Source organism: Sus scrofa, chromosome 15, assembly GCF_000003025.6.
Source record: "Sus scrofa isolate TJ Tabasco breed Duroc chromosome 15, Sscrofa11.1, whole genome shotgun sequence".
In the NCBI taxonomy this organism is placed as follows: domain Eukaryota; kingdom Metazoa; phylum Chordata; class Mammalia; order Artiodactyla; family Suidae; genus Sus; species Sus scrofa.
The window spans coordinates 76720402-76746455 of record NC_010457.5 but is presented as its reverse complement, the minus strand read 5'-3'; the positions used below and the strand labels follow the sequence as shown (position 1 = coordinate 76746455).

The 26054-nt window shown below is 45.2% G+C and overlaps 1 protein-coding gene across 3 annotated transcripts in view; it reads right to left on the bottom strand.

The window, feature by feature from the left end:
• The window catches only part of MYO3B (myosin IIIB), a 423015-nt gene that overhangs the window by 108988 nt on the left and 287973 nt on the right, over window positions 1-26054 (bottom strand). For 2 of the 3 annotated variants that reach the window (XM_021076497.1, XM_021076499.1), the window contains exons 29-30: window positions 15602-15751; window positions 11376-11478 (exon numbers count right to left, since the gene is read on the bottom strand). In XM_021076497.1, coding sequence (XP_020932156.1) covers window positions 11376-11478; window positions 15602-15751 — 253 coding nt within the window. The remainder of the gene's footprint in view (window positions 1-11375; window positions 11479-15601; window positions 15752-26054) is intronic. The other variant, XM_021076498.1, reaches the window with a different exon arrangement.

Here is a 26054-nt window from a genome sequence, read left to right as displayed (position 1 = left end):
GGCCAAGTCACCCAGGGGATCGTTTCCATGGGTCAAGACACGTGAAAGCCACATTCAGGCAGAGAAGAGAAAACTAAGGAAACAGTAGAGAAAGAACTCATAGGAAGTTCACTATCGATTCAACTCTTGAGATCCTAGGGGAAGATAGGACAGTAGAGCCCTCCCCCACCCAGACTAACATACTAGAGCCTTCTTCCTGCAACCATCTCACTACCTCCACACCATGGCACCACCACTTTTTATATCAAATTTCAGATTCTATGCGAATGAGCTTGGGTGAAAGAAGCATGTGTCACCTAGCGAAACGAAGTCACTCAACCACCTTGCTCTAGAGGGAAAAGTGCAATTGGATGTGAGAATAACATCCTTACCCTCCCAGGAGGAACAAACTAAAAATAAAAGACAACAAGGTGCTTCCTGCCAGTCTGTAAATCCAAGAAGCCAAGATGCCTCAACCTGGTGCTGGGTAGTTAACAGTCAGCCTGACTCCCTCCACCGGAGAATGGGCCATGTGGTTCTCAGAGCTAACAGCTGCCAAGCAGAACCCCTCAGATTAACCCATAGGTGGTGTTGAACCACTTCCCATTAAGATATTTGCAAAGCAAACAAAAATGATAGCCCCATTCTGAGTGCTGGGAACCGGCCAGGAGCGCTGGCTGTTCTTGTTGACACAAAGGGCTCTCTGGGGAGGGTCTGGGCCAGCGCGAGGAAGGCCACTCCTGCCTGCGTCTCCAGACTGTGTTGATCTTAGGCCATTACAATCTTGGTATCAGGGACTGTTTATTATCTCATTTCCTAATCACAGCAGTTGCCAGAGCTCTGTTTCCATCCGAGCTCTCTCTTCCTCGCTGTCTTCCTGACCTCTACCATTCAGATGAAAAGAGAAAATGCAGCCCTCCTCCTATGGTGTCTACTCATCAAGGAGACACGTCTGAGAAGCTACTGAGACTGCACGCGGGGAGGGTAGCATTACTACTGCCAACAGCTTCTGTGACAAAGACTCACTCAGGTTCCTTCTTAATTTAAAGAGGCCTGGACAACACTAACAGGAAATACGCAGGCACATTTGTGTCCTACAGGTAGGAGCGAACGACCATATCATTCACCAAATATACTCGGAACTGAAACACGAATATTTTTTTCCTTCTAACCCAGAGAAGAAGAAGAAATAAAGTGAAGAAGGCTGTGGACACTACAAAGTTAATCTTCTTTAAACCTGAAGGGTTAGAGTCTCTCTTTAAGTGCTCATAATCGAACAATTTTATACAGCATTCATTTTTATACAAATATTGTTTCCTGCAATATTTTCAACTTGAGCAAGTTTTGTTTTCTTTCACAATAACCTCAATATGCAAAAGTGCTGGGTTTTTTTTTTTTTTTTAAATCAAAAATTCATTCCGAGCCTGACGGTCGTGAAGGCTTTGATGAGGATACAAAGTAGATACCAGAGATGAGCTGGATGTCTAGAGTTTTCTGCACTCACAAAGTGAGTAATGTAGGAAGGGACTAAGGGATGGAGAATCGGTCAGAAGAATTTGCCAGATTTTGTCATTACTTGAAATTGTCCTTTATTTTAGAAACAGGGGGGAGGGAGGAAGAAGAAAGACAGAAGAAAAGGGAGAGAGCTAAAGAGAGAAAACGTAGAGGTATTATCATACGGAAAAACTGATTTTTTTTTAACTGTGAAAAAAAGAAAGAGAGCTGCTTGACATCTACAGCACAAAGTTAAAATGCAGTTTTTTGGATTCCTGAATATATCATTCAGTTTTAAACGATATTTCTCCAAATAAAAGCAAATGTTGATGGAGTTCCCATTGTGGTTCAGTGGTAATGAACCAACTAGTATCTGTGAAGACACCGGTTCAACCCCTGGGTCAGTGATCCTGTGCTGCCATGAGCCATGGTGTGGGTCACAGATGTGGCTTGGATCTGGCGTTGCTGTGGCTGTGGCTGTAGGTGGGCAGTTGCAGCTCTGATTCAACCACTAGCCTGGGAACTTTCATATGCTGTGGTTGCAGCCCTGGAAAGAAAAAAAAAGATAAATAAATAAATAAAATAAAATAAAATAAAATAAAATATTGTCATGGCACAATGGAATCGGCAGGGTCTCTGCAGCACCAGGATGAAGGTTTGATCCCCAGCCCAGCACAGTGGTTAAAGGATCCAGTGTTACTGAAGCTGTGACCTAGGTTGCAGCGGCAGCTCGGATCTGATCCCTGGCCCAGGAACTCCATACGCTGCAGGGTGGCCAAAAAAAAAAAAAGTAAATGTTTAAATGTTGCTGGACCCAAGTTCTCTGTAAATGTGCAAGTTTTCCAGAGGGAAACCACTGTGCAGATCAACTTTGCAGGCTCATGACATTTGCTGATGTCATCATTTGCTGATGGCAAATATGCTTAGGGATAGGTTAACAGAAACACAAGTCGGTCCACCGGTGATCACATTAAAGACCTCGGTGGGGGGAGTTCCCTCCCCTTCCCTTCCCTTCCTGGCTCAGTGGAAACGAATCTGTCTAATATCCATGAGGACGTGGGTTTCATCATTGGCCTCACTCAGTGGTTAAGGATCCGGCATTGCCATGAGATGTGGAGTAAATCGCAGACATGGCTTGGATCCTGTGTTGCTGTGGCTCTGGCGCAGGCCAGCAGCTGTAGCTCCAATTTGACCCCTAGCCTGGGAACCTCCACATGCTGAGGGTGTGGCCCTAAAAATAAAAAAATAAAAATAAATAAAAATGAATAAAGACCTCAGTGGGGTGGTATAGTAACCTCAGCTAAGTAAGTATAAGATGAGTTGGACAGCTAGGAAACCAGTTCTCATGTCAAACTGTCCAAATTGCTTCTGGACATGCTCCATCTTTGTCCAAGGAACCAGGCACAAAAACACACCTTGTGGGGGTGGGGGTGGTCAGAGAACCCAAGTCAAACATTCAAACACATGTTCTAACATCATTTCTGCTTAAGTTCACTATGTGCTAGTTCCTGGCAAGTGACCTTTAAGTTGAGGCACTAACCATAGATGGCTACCTGCCAATAACTGAGCTTCTAAAGAAAACACATAATTAAGCATCTTCCCAAACTTGGGCTTATTTTTGAGTTAGGAAAGTAGACTCACTGCAGAAAAACTACACAGTGTTAACAGCATTCAGTTGTTAGCACTGTTGTCTTTTTGAGAGAGCCATCTTCCTGTTTTGTCAAAAATGAATTATTGGGTTCAACTCAAACTCAAGATAAATCGAAAGCATTTGCTGACCAAGTAATGAAATTTAGCTTTGGACCCAACAGAAATAAAAATTCAGGGAGCACATATTCATTCATCCATTCACCAATTACTTGCATTTTTTGCCTATAGCGGCAAAAGATTCTAGATTCTAGATTTGGTGAGTCATACAGAAATATGCGATGATAGTTTTAGCCCTGGAATTTACTATGTCATGGAGAATATAGTAATTAAGAATTAACATTTTTGTGCACTTACTACTACATGTCTTCTAAAAATTTCCTATGGTTTATTCTCACAACAGCCATATGAGGTAGATACCAATATTAGAAATAGGCTTTACTTGCCCAAAGCCATGGAGCTAGCTGGACACAGACCTGGGCCTAGAAGAGAAGCAATGTGGCTCCAGAGTCTGGAGCCTAAGCTGTCTCCTCTACCTGCAAGGTGCCCCTGGACACAGTGGGCAGGAATCGGATTCAGAAGCTGGTAGGGCCAGGCCATGAATGAAACAGGCCAGTGAGCTGATGTCAATGGAAAACAGGCTCTCTACTCAGTTTCCAGGGACAGATGCTAGATACTCCAGTTTTTCAGGGGCCATCAGAAATCTGAATTGTGGAGTTCCTGTCGTGGCGCAGTGGTTAACGAATCCGACTAGGAACCATGAGGTTGCGGGTTCGGTCCCTGCCCTTGCTCAGTGGGTTAAGAATCCAGCGTTGCCGTGAGCTGTGGTGTAGGTTGCAGACGCGGCTCAGATTCCGCGTTGCTGTGGCTCTGTTGTAGGCCGGTGGCTATAGCTCCGATTCGACCCCTAGCCTGGGAACCTCCATATGTCGCGGGAGCAGCCCAAGAAATAGCAGAAAAAAAGACAAAAAAAAAAAAATCTGAATTGTGAGATGGAATATTTCTATTTTTCCATGTTGGAAACTACATAAGAATTTCAAAAACATCATGTAGGCCAAAAAGAGTATGTTGGCAGAGTATATTCTACTCCACCACTGTGGGTGTCCATCTTTCAGCTTATAGAATAAAGTCCAAAATATTCATGCAGCTTTTAAGACCTCTCATATCCTAGCTCCCATCTGCCTTACTTCCTATAATAGTTCTCCCTACAGCTCTCCCTGCCTCCCACCGCTCTCACATCACCCTCATTCTTTATCCCACTTCCTCACTCTCCCCCACCGCCTCTCCCAGCATATCCTGCCTCTGGGCCCTGGGCCCACTATTTCTCCCACCTAGACTGCTCTTCTGCATCCAGGACCTACCTGCAGGAGTTGCCAGAGGTGAGACCTTGAAGGATGGTTAAACATCAACAGGTACAGAAAGAACTGGCAAGGGAATTCAAAGGAACAGCATGTACAGATATATAGAAATAAGAAAACACAAGCTGTTGAAAACCACCAAATGGTGCCAAATATTTTAAAACAGTCCTAGGTTTTTGGAATCTAGTCCTATAAAGAGAACTCTGATTGCCAACATTCTGGACATCCACAGTCCTTCTGAAAGGGTCCTTTGCATAAGGATCACTGATGTTTAAGGTTGGTTGAAATAGTTCACATAAATATTTATGTACAGCCACAAATCCACAAGGAAAAATATAATTCAAAACAGATTTTTCCTTGAAGCCCCTTTTAGCTGGTGATACAGTTTCTTGGCTTCACAAAGGTTTTGAAAATAAATGTGACCAATTGATATTTTGTAAAAATCTAGGTGTGATAAGAAGGCCCTAACCCTCAAGTAAGCTCTGAAAGTTATCACTTGAGGGTGTGCCAGTGACATGCTGGCCTGATGGACAAGGGTGAGTCTTGGGCCCAGAGTCAACCTCAGATTTATCGCTGAGATAAGGGCCAGGAACACACACACACAAAAACTGGCCCTCAAGTTAAAGCTGAGAATGAACATTGTTCAACGTGTCTACGGTGCCAGAATCCTCGATGTTTATTTTAGTCTACAGCTCTAGCGCTAAGCCGGTGGGGTCTTGACCTTTCATTTCATGTTACCTTTACAGGAGAAAATACTACTATCACTACTGTTTTTTCATTTGTGTGTGTCTTTTTAGGGCCGCACCCACAGCATATGGAGGTTCCCAGGCTAGGGGTCCAATCGGAGCTGCAGCCGCCAGCCTACACCACAGCCACAGCAACTTGGGATCCAAGCCTTGTTTGCAACCTACACTACAGCTCACAGCAATGGTGGATCCTTAACCCACTGAGCGAGGCCAGGGATTGAACCCGTGTCCTCATGGATGCCACAATGGGAACTGCTATCACTACTATTATTACTACATCTATCACCAGGCCCAACCACAGCTTACCCTCATCCCTTATTGAGCATTTATTACATCTAGAACTGTGCTAGTTCCTTGGCACAGATTATATCTAATTGTCACAATTATTCCCTTTTCAACGTCTATGACACTGAAGTTCAGAAAGATGAAGGAACTGGTCCAAGTCTCACAGTCCGTAAATGGTTGAACCAAGACTCAAACCCAGGTCTGTCACCAAAGCCTGTCTGCTTTCTACCTGAACAAGGTAACATCTAGCATCCTAAGGCCACTACCCCGACCTCCACCCACACTGGCTGCTGGTGTCTTTGGAGGCTCTCTAAGGCTCTAGTGCACTAACTTGGCCCCAGGCGTAGGACTGTTACTGGAGGGCTCCAGCCCCCTGAGGGAGAGAAATGAAAGGGGAAGGACCCATAAGCATGGGAATGAAGAGTGGGAGAGGAAATCTCCTGGTACTGATAGGAAAAGAGAAATTTTGTGTTGTTTAATCTTCTTAGCACTGCCCCGTGTTTCTACAATGACCCCCCATGCAGTCTGTCAAGATACGTGGCAATCTGTACTTCACAGCCCACAGGAAAATCTGGCCCACAGTTGGCCCTGATGGGGAGGCTGTTTCTCTGGCTCATCAATTCTGAGGTCAGCCCAACTGGCTCAAAGCCCTGGGGCCGCAAGGATGACACACGGGAGAAATATGTGCTCGCTTTTCCCCTCTTGTGAGGTGCCAGCTCCCGTCAAGCTGCCTGAGTCACGAAGGTTCCAGTTCCTCAAGAGTCTGGATCTGCACTGAAGGCGCCAACGACGAAGCATCTTCTCTGGGGGTGCCTTACAAGCTGCCGGGTAAAAACATCTGCACCAGCATTATCAATCTGCTGCCTCCCTCATGGGGGCTTCTTTTTACACAACAACAGGCTGGCTGTGCTAAAGAATGTCAAATGAAAGCCTTGTGAGAGCTTTGCCATATGCAGGCCAAATTAAATTAAGGGGCATAATCCTCACTATTGTACTTATCGGCATTAAAATGGAGGATTACCATCCTGGGAACAAAGCCCCATGACATAAAAGACTCCTTCCATTCTGTCATTCACTGTACACAGTTACAGGCTCGCACAGGAAGTGGAGTAGCGAAGGGCCAGGCCAACCACTGTCTTCTACGTGCAACGTGAGGTTTCCTTCTCCGCAGCCTGGTTAATCCTACCCCCATCACACACCCGCGGGGACACCCTTCCCAGGAAGCCAGGGGCTTTTCCCAAGATTCAGTGCAGGAATTTTCTCCACCAGTCACACAGTGAGTTTGATGCCTATCAGAATTTATTCGTTAGCTGACTGTGGTTCAAGATTTGCTGCAATGACATTTATAGAGAATAAAGAAAAGAAAAGGCCCTGCTGGGCTGGGCATTTAGAGCCTGGAGAGAGAATGTACTGGTTAAGAATGCGGGCTCCCGGGAATTCTTGTCTTGGCTCAGTGGTGAACGAATCCGACTAGGAACCAGAAGTTTTGGGTTCGATCCCTGGCCTTGCTCAGTGGGTTAACGATCCGGTGTTGATGTGAGCTGTGGTGTAGGTTGCAGATGTGGCTTGGATCCCACGTTGCTGTGGCTCTGGTATAGGCCGGCGGCTGTGGCTCCGATTCGACCCCTAGCCTGCGATCCTCCATATGCTGCGGGAGTGGCCCAAGAAATGGCAAAAGACAAAAAAAAAAAAAAAAAAAAAAAAAAGAGCATGGACTCTGGAATTGGAAGGTCTGTGTTCAGATCTTGACTCTGACACTCTTGCCTAGGTGATAGTGACAAGTTCTTTGCACTCGTTAAATGTCAGAAATTATAAAATGTGTACCTTTCCCATACAGTTGTTATGAGGATGAAAAAGAATTGTGCAAGTGAAACTCTTAACACAGTGAGTGCCCAGGAAGTTGTTAATGAGTTCCAAATACTAGTTGTGATTAGTGCTGGAGACAGAAATCTGGAGTCAAACCCTAGACCTGCCATTTATTCTCTGGGACACAGGTGGACCCCCATGCTAGCGGACTGGGGCAGGGGTAGGTAAATCTGATGCCTCAAACCCAGCATTGGCATCTGCTCCAGCATTTGAGACTTATTTGATTAGCTTCCCCATATTCAGTTTACTAGTGGGGAATGCCACCCAAAAGTTTGGTGTGTGAATTACATGAGATAATTGTAGGAACGACTTGGCATCACTGTAAATATGGGTGAATCAGAATGACGGCCCTCACATCTCCCTGTCATTCTTATTCTCACAGCATGTCTTGTCACGTCTGGGTCTTCCTTATGTTCCCATCCCTCTGATTGCGCCTTCTCTCTACTTTTCCCCGGTCCCTATCTGCTCTCATCACCATACCATCAGGACTCTCTAGGAATGTTTTGTTGGCTGCTTCTCCAACCCCTTTATTCTTTACCTACTCTTTCCTGCAGAAGCTGAAAACGTCTGTGCTCACTTTCCATGCCTCTCTTGCAGCCTTCCTGCCAAGCCATCTCTGCAAATTCTGGATGCTGAGATGTAAGGGGAGTTCCTGGGGACCTGTGGGGAAGGTGTCCCTCCTGACAAACAGAGCGAGACGAGAGCTCCCATTCCAGCCACCTTGTCCTTCCACTTGGGACAACAATGCCATGTAATACTTAGCACACTGCGGCAGCCACATTATGCCCATAACTGGGGGCACGGCTGATGTGCTGAGATAGCAGAGCAAAGAGATGGAATAAGCCTGTGTCCTTGATGACCCAGCACTGGGACTTCTGTCTTCAGCCCTCTCATCCTGAGGGGTCCCTGAATCTATCTGGTGGCTTAGAGCGCCACCGCTGGCATGACCAGCTCTCTTTTCATTATGCCCAGCCTGCCCACCCCCCACCCCACCCCTGCTTCCCGTCCCTGCCTGTCACTACCTTCTTTCCTAGGTTGATCCACAGGGCAAGGAGGTGACCCTCAAACACAGAGGGGAAAATGAGCTCCCAGAACTGGGGCAGGCATGTCCTGAAACACTATGTGATGAATTATTCTGGATTCTATTGTTGCTGCCACCGCCTAAAGACTGAGGAGAAAGAACATTCCTCTCATAAAAATCTGAAGAGCCTTGGAAGTCAGCTTGATAAATGTAATGAGACCGATGTGTATATTAGAAACAGGAAGAAGAAACTCAGCCCTCACCCATGAGAAGCTGACCTGCCTTGAGAAGCTGACAGCACACAGTCAACTACGACACCAGGCAAGATGTGAAGGGCCTCCGAGAGTGATTCACCAAAGCAGACTGAGCACCCGCCTGTGCACTGCTCCCTCTCACAATGCCAGAGGGGCTTGTGCCAGAATGCAAATCAAGGTATCACCAAGACTCTTGTTAGGTGGGCTGAGATTCTACATGCATATATATATATATATATGTATAGTAACAAAACTTTCTTGATGAAGAAAGTAGCAGATTGACTTACATTTGGACATAAGCTCCTTACTTTGCTGTGAACCAGCACTTGGAGTAGTACTGTCATAAATGGACTATGACGGTTTAAGGAGTATTAAAAAGATTCCAGGTCTCAGACTTCCTGTCGTGGCACATCGGAAACAAATCCGACTAGGAACATGAGGTTGAATGTTCAACCCCTGGCCTTGCTCAGTGGGTTAAGGATCTGGCGTTGCCATGAGCTATGGTGTAGGTCACAGATGTGGCTTGGATCTGGCGTTGCTGTGGCTCTGGCGTAGGCCGGTGGCTGCAGCTCTGATTTGACCCCTAGCCTGGGAACCTCCATATGCTGCAGGTGCAGCCCTGGAAAAGACGCAAAGACAAAAAAAAAAAAAAATAGAACCAAGGTCTCTGTAGAGGAAGGGGATGTGATAATGTCTCTTGATGAAATAGGTGGGAGCTGAATGGAAAGGAACAGGCAGAGGGAACAGAAGGAGGTGCACTGGTAGAACAATGTGAAGTCTGACTCCGGGTAGCCCGAGGGGGGCATACAGGGTCACACAGGAGGTGAGTCTGGAGGACAAACTGGAACAGGCTAGGAAGAAGCTTGCAACAGCAGACTGAGATGCCTGAACCTCTTTTGGTCTAAAATGGGAAGCCATTAAAGTTCTTTGAAAAGTCAGAACATGCTTTAGGATAATCGATCAGGTGTCAGAAAGGAAAGCTGGTCTGTAAAGAGGAGCGAGTGGAGAGAGGAGAGACGGAGATAATCGGAAGCCTGAGCCAGGGAAGGATGCTAAGAAAAATGATTGGAGGTGGGGTTAAGTGAGAGGTAGGATCAAAAATGACGGCCGGGTGTGAAATCCAGGTCACAAGAGTGTGTGTGTGTCACTCACAGAAGTGGCAAGGCCAGATGAGCTGGGGAGGGCTAGGGCGGGGCTTTTCTGGTGCGGCTCTGGTCTGCATACAAGGCAACTGGAGGGGGCCACAGGAGTGTGGAGCGGAGACCTAAGAATTAGAAACCCACCGATTCGGAGGGCTGGCTGTACCGTGACATGTCACATGAGGGACCTGAGCACCTGTGGGTTTGGTGTCCACAGGGGCTCCTGGAACCAATCCCCACAGTTACTGAGGGACAAGGTGAGTCTACTTTAACAGTAGCACCAACAATGTGAGACCACCAGAGAAGGACTGAGAAATCATTTATCAAGTTTCAAAAATATTGGCAAGTTATCTCCAGAAATGAAGATTGATTTTTCAAAAATATGAATCAAGGCCACCGCTTTTTCCAGGTGAAAAGACACAAGGCCCTTTCCAATGGCCTGCTTATTTCTCCAAATCCTGGAGTAAACTTTTAAAGGGAGTCCCACAGTCAATGTGAGGAAAGTAAGAAAGGCAGGCCTCAGTCTAGTCCCTTTGCCACGGTCCACCTGTGTCCTCTCCACGGTGACATGTGTGCTGGTGCCTGGAAACCTTTTTTTGTTTGTTTTTTGTGTTTTCTTGAGCCGCTCCTTTGGCATATGGAGGTTCCCAGGCTAGGGGTTGAATTGGAGCTGCAACCGCCAGCCTACACCACGGCCACAGCAATGCGGGATCCTTACCCACTGAGCAAGGCCAGGGATCAAACCCACAACCTCATGCTTCCTAGTTGGATTCATTAATCACTGCTCCACGATGGGAACTCCTGGAAACCTTTTCTGAAAGAAGACGGGTTTTGAAGGCTTCCTCGAAGAACAGAAAGTACCTTGGATGTTCAGCGCTTGGTGGCACAGCCTGGCTTGGACTGACCTAAAATGACCTGAGCCTACCTTAGTTGGGGTCTTGTCCCCTGCAGACCTGAGCATCTCAGATGTGCAAGGAAAATAGTGCCCTGTGGCCCTGGGCAAGCTCTGCTGTACTTATTTTAAATGATATTTAACTAAAAGTTGTGGATAAACAGGAAATGATACTCCCTTTTCTCATTAGCTGAAACCTACAGGTTTTTTTTTTTTTTAACCTGGGGACTACTGCCATTTTAGGCTAGCCAAATTAATTCTTGGGTGTGGAGGGCTGTCCTCTGCATTGTAGGACATGTAGCAGCTTCCTGGCCTCTACCCACTCTGCCCACTTTGCCCTTAGCAAAACCCTCTCCCCTGCAAAAGTTGTGACAACCAAAAATGTCCCCAGGGGCAGAGGGGAGGAAGGCAAAATTGCCCCAACTGAAAACTACTGCCTTAACCTAATGGAGACAAGTACAGGTTTCACCATGAGGGGGACTTGCAAAGGAGGCTTGTGTTCAGGATGCCCTATAGACCAAAGACTTCTGCCCACAGAGTAGTGACCTCTGACATGGGAAAATCTGATGGGCAACACTTTTTGGCTCCCCTTTCTCTAATTCATCGAAACAACACAGTGTAAGAGATATTCTGTTTCACCGTCCAGTGGAATGAAGCCCTTGAGTTTAAGACAGATCTTCTGGAGAAGACTCACCGATCTTTCTCAGCGATAGCAGGGGAGTTGCTCGAAGTCTCTGCATGGCCACTGCTGCCGTCGGCTCGTGGACCACTTTTATGACTGACAGAGCTCCTCAGGACTGAGAGAAAAAAAAAGGGTACTTAGACCTAAGGAAACATTGAGAAGCAGGCAGGGTTCGAATTCAGTGCCCCTGTTCCCTCCGCAGCACCTCTCTCCCTGGCTTCATGCTGCTCCCTGACTTTCTGTAGCCTTTGTCTAGGAGGCATCATCAAACTGGCCTGGTCTGTGATGGCAGGTCTCTCTTGGTGCTGATGCCAGCCAACGAACTGGCTAAAATAACTCATCTTATAGGAAAAGAAGCTACCTCTCTCTGGCCATAGATATAAAAAGTGGACAGAGGCTGGAGGCAGAGGGCAAGAGCAGCAGCTGAAATGGCACCATGCTCGATGGAGTTAGACACCAGCTCCAGACCCTGCTGGGCAGCACTGCCTGCAAATGAGGAGAGCAGGGCAAGACACAGTCACAATGTGGAGACAATAACTAGTCATCCCAGGAGGAACTCATTAAAAAAATTTTTTTTTCATGTATTTTATGCCTGGACCCTGGCCCTTTCCAGGGCCAGGGATTGAATCCAAGCCACAGCTATGGCAATACCAGATCCTTTAATCCACTGCGCGGAGCCGGGGATCAAACCTGCACCTCTGCAGTGACTGCAGTTGGATTCTGAACCCACTATGCCACAACGAGAACTCTGAGGAACTCATTCCTCCATGGTGATAAGCTTCTCGGGAATGGGGGGGGTGACAAATACAAGTCCTCCTTCCTGTGACTGTAGGAGCCACAACTAACCATGCTCGTTCCTACTGCTCCTACTGAACTTCCGCTGGGCTTCAAGTTCTTTGCTAACACAACGCTTCCCTTCAGGGGTTCTCAAAGTGTGGAGCCCACACCATCAAAGCTTATTCACAAGAAGTATCAATATCTCCTAGAAGCTTGTTGTAAATGAAATTCCTACCACCACGGCCCCCACCTAAGTAGAAAGCCCAGGGGTGGAGTTGGCAATCTGTGTTTTTTGTTTAGTTTTTTGGTTTTGGTTTTTTTTGCTTTTTTAGGGATGTATCTGCGACACATGGAGGTTCCCAGGCTAGGGATGAATCGGAGCTGTAGCCGCTGGCTTACACCACAGCCACAGCAATGAGGGATCCAAGCCACGTCTGCCACCTACACCACGGCTCATGGTAATGACGGATCCTTAACCTACCGAGCGAGGCCAGGGATCAAACCCGCAACCTCATGGTCACTAGTTGGATTCATCTCTGCTGCACCACAGTGGGAACTCCTGGCAATCTGTGTTTTGGACAAACCCTCAAGGAAATCAGGATCCACACCGAAGTATGGGAGACATGGCTCCAGATCAACAACTCTTAATCCTGGCTGTACATCAGAATCGCCTTGGAAGATTTTTTTTTTAACTCAATGAAGTATATTTTTAGATGTACAGCCATCATCACAACCTAATTTTAGAACATACATCTGAGCCTAGGCCCCAGAGATTCTGAGTTAGGGTGGGGTTGGCATCATTTTTTAAAAGCTCTCTAAATATTTTAAGTTGTGGCCAGGGCTGGGAACCCTAGTTCCATGTAGTCACTCCCAATCCATCAGGGAAGGAAAGAGACTCTACACCTGTATGTTTCATCTAGAAACATTCAAACAAAAACATAACCAGTGACAATAATCTAAAAATTCACCAATTGTGACATTTTGTGAAAGATGCATAAAATGAAAAAGGTAGTTGCTATAACGATGGAACATATGACAGAGTGCAGAAAAATATGGAAAGCTATTGATTCTGTCTTGTCTATTCTGGGAAGAGTATGCTCTGATTCTATATTATTGGTTTGGTTCCTTAGATCTATTAATCTCTTGTGTAGAACAAATGTAATTCTTTGAGCTCTCAGTGGTGGACAGGACCATCTGCTGTTGTTGTTGCTATAAACACCAAAAGGCGGCTAAAGAGAAAATTTTTCATGGAACATTATTGCATTTTTATTACACACACACACATATACACACATATCATGACCAAAGAGTGAAACAACAATATTAAAAGAAGCGGGGAGTAGGGGGTGGGCAAGTGGGAATCAAGAAAAATCATCACAGCCTTTTAGAATTTCATGAACTGACTCCCTTCCCTGCCTTCTCTTGATTGCTGAACACCCCTGGTTAGAGGACTAGGCAGCTTTCCCCTCCTGGAGATGCTAAAACATTGTTTGCCCAAGCTCAATTGTAATACCATGTTAAGCAACATTAAAAGCAAGAACTGACATGAAAAGGAAAAAAAGAAGCCCACTTCAGGGACACAACTATCTGTTTCCATATTAAGAAGAAAAATCAACATTTTAAACTTGTTCCCTGGCCCAATTCAGCAGCACCGAGAGCTCCCACTTGCTGATCAAAGTCCAGTCAGTCTTGCCCAAGTGGGAAGCTGAGGCTGCTGTTGTCTGCACCTGTTTTGAGATCTTCAGTAGAAAAAGGAGCAATAGCAGTTTAATAGCCATTTGGAGAAGCAGCAGCACGAACAAAGCTAGGAGAGACCCCCAAGCCCCTTTCGGTTGGGGGCTCTCCTTAGGAAGGCGCTGGTCCACCACTAGGAAGCGAGGAGGCAGCCGCACTTTCACCTGGAGGCTCCCAGTTACCCTGCCTGGGTGTCCCATAAAAACCCACAGAATTTCTGCTCATGTAACTAAAGGGAAAACTCATCCCATGTTTCTTATTCACTGGCACTTCAGATATCAAATTATTGATTTTTGAGAGTTACTTGAAGGGTAAAAACCAAATAGAAACTTAGAAAATATTCTTTTATAGCTTAGAGGAAGTCAGCTCCTCCATCCACCAGCGTTGCCAGAGGAAAGGGATAAGGATTTGGGTCAGAGTAAACAAGAGAAACTTAAATAAGGAAGGAAGGAATCAGTACAACCATGAGGTTGTGGGCTCGATCCCTGGCCTCGCTCAGTGGGTTAAGGATCTGGGGGTGTTATGAACTGTGGTGCAGGTCGTAGACATGGCTCGAATCCCAAGTTGCTGTGGCTGTGGTGTAGGGCAGCAGCTGATTTGACCCCTAGCCTGGGAACCTCCATATACCACAGGCGTGGCCCTAAAAAGCAAAATAAATAAATAAATAAATAATAAATGCTTTTTTAAAAAAACACAGTTTCTGGCCAAACAAAACATTTCTGCAAGCTGATTACAACAGGAAGACCTCCCATTTCTAATTTCCACCAGGGAGAAAGGGTCTGGGCCATAGATAAGTAATAGCTAGACATCCTTCTTTGGAAAATGAAAAGTGTCTCACTGTTTCCACCTCCAAGTGTCCTAAGTTCATGAAACCCTGCTCCTCCTTGGACTTTTCTCTTTCTTTCCCTGCTCCCTAACTTCCCTGCCCCCAGGGATGTATTTTCTTGAAACCTAGGATGGAGAGCAGAGTCCAAAGAAGCTGGAAGCACCCAGAGCCTCACTGCTGGGCCTGGTGCATAAACTAACTACAAACTAACATAACACCTAGGGCAGCTTTAACGTTAGCATTAAAGGTCATATTTCAAAAGTCGTATCTTCTTCAAGAGGAAGTCCAGGGAACTTCAAACTGAAAAAAAAAAAAAAAAAAAGGAAAAAAAAGGAGGATTCTAATATTTTGTAAATGTTTGAAAAACCACTGACTTAATTAGTCCAATTCCCTCATTTTACAGTGATGTTAATTAGTGGAGGGCTTAGACCAGATACCCAAGTTTTAATTTCTTGCCTGCGGTGCTCCTTCTCCCCATGAGTATTTTCAATGTGTACTCATTAGGGTCATAGAAAGATCTTTCCAAAAAGCTAAACTCTCATAAGGACTTAAGGTGGATCAGATAGAAACATGTCAGCATCTGGCCCAAGAGGATGGGTTGAAGGGAGGCAGTCAGTGAGCAGAGCTACAACTAGACCAGTTTCCCCAGTGAACAGGTGAGTGGGTGGAATGAGCAGCGGCAGAGAGGTTGAGCTTCTCTCTGCCTACTCTCTCTCCTTCTGTGAAATCACAGTGACGGTCCCCTGCAAGGCTGCCTCTGAATCTAATCAGCTCTCACTTGCAGGAAAAAAAAAAGAGGGCCAGACAGAGGACTCATATCAGCTGATCATTTCCAGCTCTGGAATCCTCTCTGAGGGTCCACAAATACAAGACACCCAATCCAAACCTCTAATGACCTCACCTTTGTGGTCGCCAGGCTCACTGCAGTCTGGAACCTGGGCAGTTCCCCTGGTGTCTGCTGTGACAGTGGGGTACGGATCACCGCTCTGGTCAGAAGGGCGCCCCATGGGATGAAACAAAGCCGGATGTTCTCGAGGCTCTGCTCCTACATCTAGATGAGGGACCAAAGTGTGCAAGCCCACGTGGCTGAGGAAACCGACATCGCGCTTACGGTTTGAGGCTCTTAGGCGAGGAGTCTCATCCATGGATCTGGTGCTTATTTATTTATTTATTTTTTAGAATATTCTTTAATTTTTTTAAGAATATTCTTTAAATTTTGTACTATATCTATAGTTGTGCAACCATCATCAAAACCTAATTTTAGAACATTTCCATCCCAAACCCCCAGTCCACCCCTCCCTCCCTGCCACCTGTCCCCTTTGGTAACTATAAATTTTTCAAAGTTCGTGTGGCTATTTTTGTTCTGCAAATAAGTTCATTTGTACCCTTTTTTTTCTTAAGATTCCATATGTAAGTGATAGCTTATGATTTGGTGCTTATTTTATAGATGTGATACGGTGTGGTTGTGATTAAGAGAATAATTATAAGAAACAGGAGAATTAACAACTATGCTGCTGGCAACTGTGTCTAGTCACTTAATGATGGAGCATGATAACGTGAGAAAAAAGAATGTATACATGTATGTGTAACTGAGTCACCATGCTGTACAGTAGAAAAAAAAATGTATTGGGGAAATAACAATTGATTACAATGAATACTACTTGATAAGAAAAAAAATTTAATTAAAAAAATAACTGTGTTGGTTGGACTCCCCACGAGCTTGGTAACATTGGGTAGTTTGGGTAACCTCTCTGTCTCATTGACTGCATTAGTGAAATAGGGGGCCGGGTGACACAAGGAGGTTGTGGGGGCTCTAGGCCGGGGCTCCTGGTTTGACAACTGGGTGGCTTTCCCACTGCCTTGCAGTGGTACCACCAGAGAAGTAAAAAGAGGGATGAGGCCTCCTTCCCTGTGCCCCTCGGGGAGGCTCTCTCCTCCTTTTGTCTTGCAGTCCCATTCACTGACCTTTGTGGGTCAACAATTACGCTGTCATGGCAAAGACAGGCCCCACACCATTCTTAGTTGAGGAACATCGCACTGCAGCTTTTCATCATCCCGCCAGCTTACTTTGTGTGGATAAACACCTAAATGCTCCTCTGCCAAAACAGCTGAGGGCTTGGGTGGGCAAGGGCTGAAGGGATGTTCCTGGCTGTCACGCCTTTCCTCCAGGCTCCAGGACCCTCAAGGTCATGATGGGTTTGACCATGTTCCAACATCTCAGACGCCCTCAAGTATCTGGAGAGGCCAGCTTCTCTCCAACTGGATCCCTTGGCTTTAGAAGAAACCACCCTCCACAGAGGAGACCATCTTCAGGCACTGCCCTCAGGCATCAACCCTAATTCTGTCCCCCACCCCACCCCACCCCCCAGCCTGCGATCTAGACCCTGTTCTCTCTGGTCCTGCATCTCCTCCTGACTCTGGCTGTTTCTGATTTTGCAGGTGTACTTCTAGATATGCCACAGTAGAATATTTGCGATCTCTGCCCTCCTTTTTCATTTCCTCAGATGTGTTTTTTTTTCACCCTGTCTCTCTCCCTCCTTTTGGACGGCTCTCCTGACTCAAGCCTTCCACACCCAGCCTGGTGACTCTACAGTAGACATTCCATGGTAAGCACTGCTGGCTGCCTCGGATCACACTTAAGGAGGCACAGTTCCTGTCCTCGTGGAGCTTGCATTCTAACACAGGGTGAGAGTAAAAAGAGCTGTCTACCTGGAACCTCAGAAGGTGACCTTACCTGGAAATAGGGTCTATGCAGACATAAATAAATAGTTTAAAATGAGGTCTTGGAGTGCCCGTCATGGCTCAGTGGTTAATGTACCTGACTAGCACCTATGAGGGCAAGGGTTTGATCCCTGGCCTCGCTCAGTGGGTTAAGGATCCGGCATTGCCCTAAGCTGTGGTGTAGATTGCAGATGCAGCTTGGATCCTGAGTTGCTGTGGCTGTGGTATAGGCCCGCGGCTACAGCTCCAATTGGACCCCTAGCCTGGGAACCTCCATATGCCATGGTTACAACCTTAAAAAGACCAAAAAAAAAAAAAAGAGGTCCTACTGGGATACAGTGGGTCTTAAATCCATGATTAGTATCCTTGTAAGAAAGCTGTGTGAAGACAGAGACACAGGGACAATGTATGTGACAACAGAAGCTGAGAGTGAAGAGATGGGTCTACAACCCAGGGATGCCAAGGATTGTTGGACCTACCAGGAGCTGAGAGAGAGGAACGGAAAGAATTCTCCCTCAGAGCTTCTGGTGGAAACCAACCTTGCTGACGCCTTGATTCTGGACTTCTGGCCTCCTGAACTGGGACAATAAATTTCTGTGTTTGTTTTGTTTTGGCTATACTCATGGCATATGAAAATTCTGGGCCAGAGTCACTCGTGCCATACCAGTGACCTGAGCCGCTGCAGTGACAACACCGATCCTTTAAGCCACTGCACCGCAAGAGACCTCCTAAATTTTCTATTGTTTTAAGTTACAGAGTTTGTGTAATTTGTAGCCCTAGGAAACTAATAAGAGGAGGTGGAGCTGACAGATATTAAAGGTTTAAATAGAAGGAAGGAGAGAAAAAGATCATGTATGTGCATTCTGCTGAATCAGGTGGCAGGATGTGAATGGGGGAGGAAGGAAGAAAAACTAGGAATAGTAGGGAAGTGGCCATTATTTGCATTTAATAAACACAAATGTATGAATTAGGAGTTTCTACTGTGGCTCAGTGGGTTAAGGATCTGAAGTTGCCACAGCTGTGGCACGGGTCGTAGCTGAGGCTGGGATTCCATCCCTGGCTTGGGAATTTCACATGCTGCAAGTGCAGCCAAAATAAACTAAATAAATAATAAAGAATGAAATGTTTAAAAAGTATGAATTATTTGTTCCATGTATTGTTGTAAGCCCTTTACAAACATTAACTCATTTAATCCTCATTGGAGCTCCAAAAGGTAAAGATCACTATTATTTCCATCTTACAGCTGAGGAAATTGAGGCACAGGGAGGTTACATGACTTTCCCAAGAGAGTCACACATGCTGATGAATGGCAGAGTCAAGACGCAAACCCAAGCAGTTTTGCCCTAAAGTCTGAATTCCCAAATATTACAAGGTGCAGCCCCATTTATTTAAACATTTAGAAATCACTAACCTCCACTCTCATTTTTTTTTCCCTTTGCAAATGGAAATAAAAATTCATACTTTATTTCATCCACATGCCTGGGCCTTTAAGGGTCTCACAGATCAGCTGCCACAGGGTGTTTGCTGACCCACCCAGAGGACAGACCCAGGCATTGTTTCCAGCAGGGACACTGTCTGGATTGATTTCCTGGTTGGTGATCTAGGCTGGGTAAGCTTTCCTGCCCTCATAATAGACCTGGCAAAGGATGCCCACTGTACCTGGCAGAGGAGGCGCATACAGATGAGGCTCAGAAGCCCCGCCTTCCCCTCCTAACCACTGCTGGCCAACTGCAGCAGTGTGGGGCCAGTGGGGTTTCTGGCTGGAGTGACAGCTGGTCAGCAGCCATCTTATCAGAATTTCAAGAGGCCAACTTGTGGGAGGTCCAACAGGCAAATGCCACCAAAAGCGGCACAGAGTGGAATTTTTTCTTAAAGAATAGAATCTCATTGACACGTTTTTCCCCTACGGCTCCCTCAGAAACCCTGGTCCCCATGTCCACCCCACAAAAGAAATCTGATCATTTTTAGCCTCAGCACATTTTCCACTTTGATTCGCCACTGCTTAATTCTAGGCATTATCACAGTCACACTCTGACAGAGTTCAAAGAAAGGCCTGCCTGGTACCTGCTCTCTCTGACTTTGAAGCAAAGCGGGGAGGCTGCCCTCACCTTTACCCTGGAGGTCAGTTTCTTGCCTGTCCTGGAGCTCCAGGGGGAGCCCCCCACCCCTTCCCTTCAAGCATCTAGGACTGTTACTCCCAGCAGCCTCGGATTGGATTTACTTCTTATAAAATATGCCCTGCCTGCTTCCCCAAAAGACTGGGGAGCACTTCATACATTGTTTGCTTCTTGGGGCAGTGTTAGTGGGCCCTGGTTTAGAACTCCTTTCAAACCTGCGATAGGTGTGTTGGTCCTGGTTCCATCTGAGACTGTCCCCCCTTGTTAAAAAGGCTTTACTTTTAGAGCAGTGTTGGGTTCACAGCAAAATCGAGGAGAGGGTACAGAGAGTCGTGTATCCTCTGCCCCCACATGTGCACAGCTTCTCCATTATCAACATCCCCCATCAACTGTACATTTGTTACAACTGATGAACCTACACTGACACATCACAATTACCCAAAGTCCATAGTTTACGTTACAGTTTGCTCTCGGTGTTGTACATGCTATGAGTTTGGACAAATATATAATGATGCGTATCCATCATTATGGTACCACATAGAGTATTTTCACTGCTCTAAAAATCCTCTGTGTTCTGCCTACTCATCCCTCCCCACAGCCCCCCACTCTCTGACAACTACGCATCTTTTTACTGTCTCCACAGTTTTGCCTTTTGTCATACAGTTGGGGTCATACAGTAAATACCCTTTTCAGATTGGGTTCTTTCGCTTAGTACTATGCATTGAAAGTTCCTTTGTGTCTTTTGTGGTTGAGAGCTCATTTCTTTTTAGTGCTAAAAAACATTCCACTGTATGGATGTGCCACAGTTTGTCCATGCCCCTACAAGACACTGTGTTTGCTTCCAAGTTTTGGCAATCATGATAAAGCTGCCTTAAACATCCAGGTATAGGCTTTTGTGTGAACATAAGTCTTCAAATCCTCTGTATAAATACCAAGGAGAGCAATTACTGGATCTTAATGGTAAGTATGTTTAGTTGTGTAAGAAACTACCATACTCTCTTCCAAAGCGGCTGCACCATTTTGGATTCCCACCAGCAATGAATATGAGTTCCCATTGCTCTCGTTTCTTACCAGCATTGGTACTGTCAGTGTTCAGATTTTGGCCATTGCAATAGGTGTGTAATGGTATCTCACTGATGTTTTAATTTGTATTTCTCTGATGATATATGATTTGGAGCATCGAACTGTCCCCTCTTTTGAAGGAAAACAAATCTAAGAGTTTTATGTTGTTTTTGTGAACACCCCAAAGGCACCCAGCAGAGTGTGCGGAGACAGGATGTTCAGAATAGGTTTTAGGGGAAGGACAGCAAATCGGGAGTCAGGCAGTCTGAATTGCAGGGAGGTTTCTTAGCCATGATCTGTAAAATGGGCCTACTTCTCAGGGTTATTATGATAATTACAGGAATAAGTTTAGTGGAGGTCCTTTGTCTGGAATGTAAATTGCTATGCAAAAAGCACAGGATGTTATAAAAAATAAGGATTTGGTTAATCAAGGAGGAAACAATCTCCACCTCTGGGATCACCCTGGCTTTCTATAAAGCAAAGTTATTTGCTTTCCTCTAAATTTAAAAAGACAAGGTTCTGAATGTTGATAGCACTTTACTCACAAGCACAGGAATTGGAAACAAATGCCCTTCAGCTGGTAAATGGACCACATTGCGGTATGTCCATAAACCAGACTTACGTCAAGCAGTGAAACTGCTGGACAAACTACTGATACATGTAACACCACCGATGAATCTCAAAAGCATTATACTAAGTGAAAGAAGCCAGACTCAAACATCTACATACCATATGACTCCATTTAAACGACATTTTGGACAACGCAAAATGACAGGGACAGAAAAAGCACTAGTGGGCACCAGAAGCTGGGGGTGGGGAAGGGACGAACAACAGAAGAGGCACGAAAGAACTCTTTGGAAATGTACTTTTTCTTGATTGTGACGGGGGTTACCTGACAGTATGTGTTCATCTAATTTTATCAAACTGCTTGTGTTTTACTGTTTGTAAAACACAAATAAAATAAATAAAATCTGACTTTTCAAAAGTTACCATAACTTAAAAAAATAATAAAAGGAGAAGTCCTTCTCCTCAAACTGGATTGTTTCTGGACAGCAGGATGCAATGGCTTCTAACCCGCTAGGAGGAGAGTCTGGAAGGGAGAGCCATGCTGTTGACAAGGGACCCTTCACAACCGTTTGCATCACTGACCATAGCTGGATTTGACACTAAGCACTTGGCTCAAAGTCTATGAAATTAGCAGGCTCTGGTTGCTTGTACATCTCACCCGTCACAACTTTATTGACGAGAATGGCTACCAGCTGTCACCTCTGCCTCCGCCTCTGTGCTTGGTGATTCAGACTTCGTGGCCACAGCAAATCAAGCCGTGATCCTGCTATGGCTCTTCGTGTTGGGGTTTGAACTCCTGGCCAAATGGCTGTCGCTCAGCTGTTATGCTGCCAATCACCCGTCACTGTGGGTTAAATATGATAGGTTCACTGACATCTTCCAACTCTTTAGACATCTGAAAGGCGACTTGTTTTCCACACCAGAGGGCAACAAATCTGGGAGATATTTAGCTCCTGAATTTTAGAATTTCTGACTTCTGGAAGGGGGTGAGGAGGGGACTTGCTGTTTTACAGAACAAGTTGCAGAAAGACCGCAAGGCCATGAGTGGGAAAAATGATGACAGCAGCTCACAACCTAAGTTTTAAAACAATTTTGAGGTCACTGAAAAATTTACCTCCACAAAGGAATCAAGCTCTCAGCATGATGGAGCACAGCCCTTTACAAAAACAAAAACAAAAACCTACCTGAAATCTTTCATATGCTCTTGTCGTATTTTAATTTTCCCCTGACAGATAAGCAAGACATAAGATTTGGAAAATTCTCTCACTTATAAAGGTTTTATTGTAACTGCATGTGCATTTGACAGGTACTATTTTTTCCTTCAAAAGTGAGAAAAAGAGTTTCATCTTTTTGAAGTTATAACATTATTATTCTCATCATAGAAGAGTATTTCACAGACTGATGTTCCCCGCTCAGCTATTTTCATACTAAGGGGCTACAGAGAGGACATGAACGCTTACCGAATACCTGCCACACGCTGGTACCATGCAGGATGCTTTGCATATGTTATCTGCTATCATCTTCACGACAGTCCTGAGAATCAGACCTTAACAGTTCTGTTTTATAGCTAAGGAAACTAAGGCTCAGAAGCTAAGTAGTTTCCCTCAAATCGTAAGACAAATGGTGGGGTAGCCAGGATTCAAAGTCAGTAGTTGTGACTCCTAAGAATACATGATTAGGCTGATACATACAATTCTCCCCAGAGTTTTGACTGGTACCCTGGGTCCATGGGCCATATCCAAGATGGAAACCAACGGCAGAGTGTGGTCTACTAGAAAAAGCACCTGGTGAGGACTCAGAAGCCAGCTCTGGGACCACTCGTTAAACTCCCGTAACACCCAAGGGAGACATCTGATTTAGACTCTCTGTGCTTCTGTTTCATTTGCTTAGGGGGAAAACAAAATCTGCCTTTCTATGCACAGGAGTCTTTTGAGGAAAAAAAAAAAAAAAAAAAGCCTAATAATTCTTGCCTCAGCACAGTTAATTCCCCCCCCAAATGTTTCTTTATTATTATGTGAATAAAGCCCAATAACTAATAAGGGTTATAAAACATGATATCACATTTTAAGATTCTGTATGGAAAAAAAAAAAATGAAAGACATAAAGGCAAGTCAAGTGTACCGTGGACACCAAGGCTGATCAGTTATTATTGATCACAGTAACGCTGCCTCACTCAGCATTGGAGGTAGTAAAGATTCCATTTGGGGTGCTGCCTTTTTGTAGCCCGATTCTGAAGCTCTTCGTGAGGTGCATGACAGAGAAACGGATGCCCAACTGAAGGGCTTCTCTCTCTGGGCTTCCTCTGAAATTTAATCTCGAGTCTTGGGGTGCTGACTGCTGCCCCAAAGTTTCATCTTAAGCATTTCCTTGTCATGTCAGTACAATAGCAGGCACAAACGGACCTCAAGCCCATGTTGGTTTTGCAGCTTCTTTGTGCAAAGTGAAGGGCACTCTATTCTAGGTGAATAGTACTCTGCCCTCTGGGTGTTTATTTCTAACATGGGCAATAATTTGATTCTATACTGAAGGACATTTCTTTGCATTATAAGTTATTTCATGGCAAGAATTCCACTGTTTGTGCCCAAGGTTTAGCAGAGCCCATTTCTTGATAGAAACGTTGATGAGGCCTTCTCTCTGTTATAAACCCTATCCTCGAGGCCATGCTTCCAGGGCTTTCCTGTATATCCTAACCCTGCTCACAGACAAGACACATTTTCCCAAAGTAAATGGCCATGCTTGTCCACCCCAACATCGTGTCAGAAATCAGGCACAGATCTTTATCTACAGAGAGGGAGAGACACCCAGAAAGAGTGCAAGCGGATGTAGCAGAACCCTTGCGTGAGCCTGATGGGCACTCTGCCTTCAGATAATCTGAGCTTTAGAAGAGAGGGGAGCTGGCATGAGTTCTCAGTTCAGCTTGAGCTCAGATGCTCTGGTGAATTCTTTCCCCTAGCTGCTGCTTTATTCCTGTGTGGAAATGGCCTAAAACACCAGGAGAGGAAAGGCAGCTGGCTTCTGCCAAGAAGAGGGTGGCTGGAACCTGTCCCCTGTCATAACTTGAAGAATAATACTTCTGCGTGAAATGGCTAGGAATCTTTCTAAGCGGCAGAAACAGAGTGAGTGAAGAAACAGTGGACTAAAGGTAGGATGACAAACAGAGATGAGGAAAGGGGTGACAGAGGGGCGGCTCATTTCCCTTCCGCTCAAAGCGTACATTTTCCCTCAATAGTACATTCACTTGACTTTCCTTGCCTGTTTGGCTTGTGGTCCAACAATCTGCTTCTGCACAACTTTGTCAGCATGAAAAATATCTACCATGATCATTTTAAGATGCATGGGTCATTTCAGTGTATATCCTCAGCTGTATTTTGTAATGATTTATAATGATTTTGACTCTTTGTTATTGCATTGGCATATTACAGAACTCCCTTCCACTGAGTCTTAACATACTATGGCATACCTGACGTATACAAACAGAATCCATTTGAGGGAGGGTGTTTTTTGGCCCTCTGTATGGAAGACGGAAACTCAGAAGCCAAAATTAAATCCCATTGTTCACCATGGTAGTCGCTCCAGCATAAAGCAGGTACTTAACAAACAGTAGTTGAACAAGTGAATGAAAGAAATTTCCAAATTTAAAAAAACACATGTCCTGCCTAGAGATATTCCTGAAAATCTAGTTCCAGGAAATTACTGCAGCCATCTACTCATTGCCAAACTACCAACGATGCTAAAGAAACAAGCCTTCTAAAGTTAGAAAAGACTAGGAGAGGAGTTCCCATCGTGGCTCAGTGGAAAGGAATCTGACTAGCATCCATGAAGATGAGGGAATGATCCCTGGCATTGCTCAGGGGGTTAAGCATTGCTGTGAGCTGTAGTGTAGGTTGTAGAAGTGGCTCGGATCCAGCGTTGCTTTGCTGTGGTATAGGCCAGCGGCTACAGCTTTAATTTGACCCCTAGCCTAGAAACATCCAAATGCCGCAGGTGCAGCACTAAAAAAGACCCAATAAATAATAAATAAATAAAAAGACTAGGAGGAGGCCTCACCCAGAGATAGCTTTAAAAGTTCAGGATATTTTCAAGACATGGAAACAACCCAAATGTCCATCGACAGATGACGGGATTAGGAAGATGTGGTATATATACACAATGGAATACTACTTGGCCATAAAAAGAACGAAATAATGCCATTTGTAGCAACATGGATGGAACTAGAGACTCTCATACTGAGTGAAATAAGTCAGAAAGAGAAGGACAAATACCATATGATATCACTTATATCGGAATCTAATATAAGGCACAAATGAAACTTTCCACAGAAAAGAAAATTATGGACTTGGAGAATACACTTGTCGTTGCCAGGGGGAGGGGGAGGGAGTGGGGTAGACTGGGAGCTTGGGGTTAATAGATACAAACTAGTGCCTTTGGAATGGATTAGCAATGAGATCCTGCTCTGTAGCACTGGGAACTATATCTAGTCACTTACGATGGAGCATGATAATGTGTGAAAATAGAATGTGTACATGTATGTGTAACTGGGTCACCATGCTGTACAGTAGAAAAAAAATTGTATTGGGGAAATAACTATTTAAAAATAATAATAACAAAATAAAAAATAAAATGGATGTCTCAAAAAAAATTCAGGCAGTTTTAAACACTAAAACTTGGTTCCATCATGATATAGGGCCAGGCATCTAAAAGAAGTTAACGTGGAGGAAGGGTAGAGCCTGGCATGGATTCCATGCTTGCTTTGCTCTCTGGAAGCTGCATTTAAAGCAACTCCCGGAGTTCCCGTCGTGGCTCAGTGGTTAATGAATCCAACTAGGAACCAAGAGGTTGTGGCCTTGCTCAGTGGGTTAAGGATTCAGCATTGCCATGAGCTCCTGG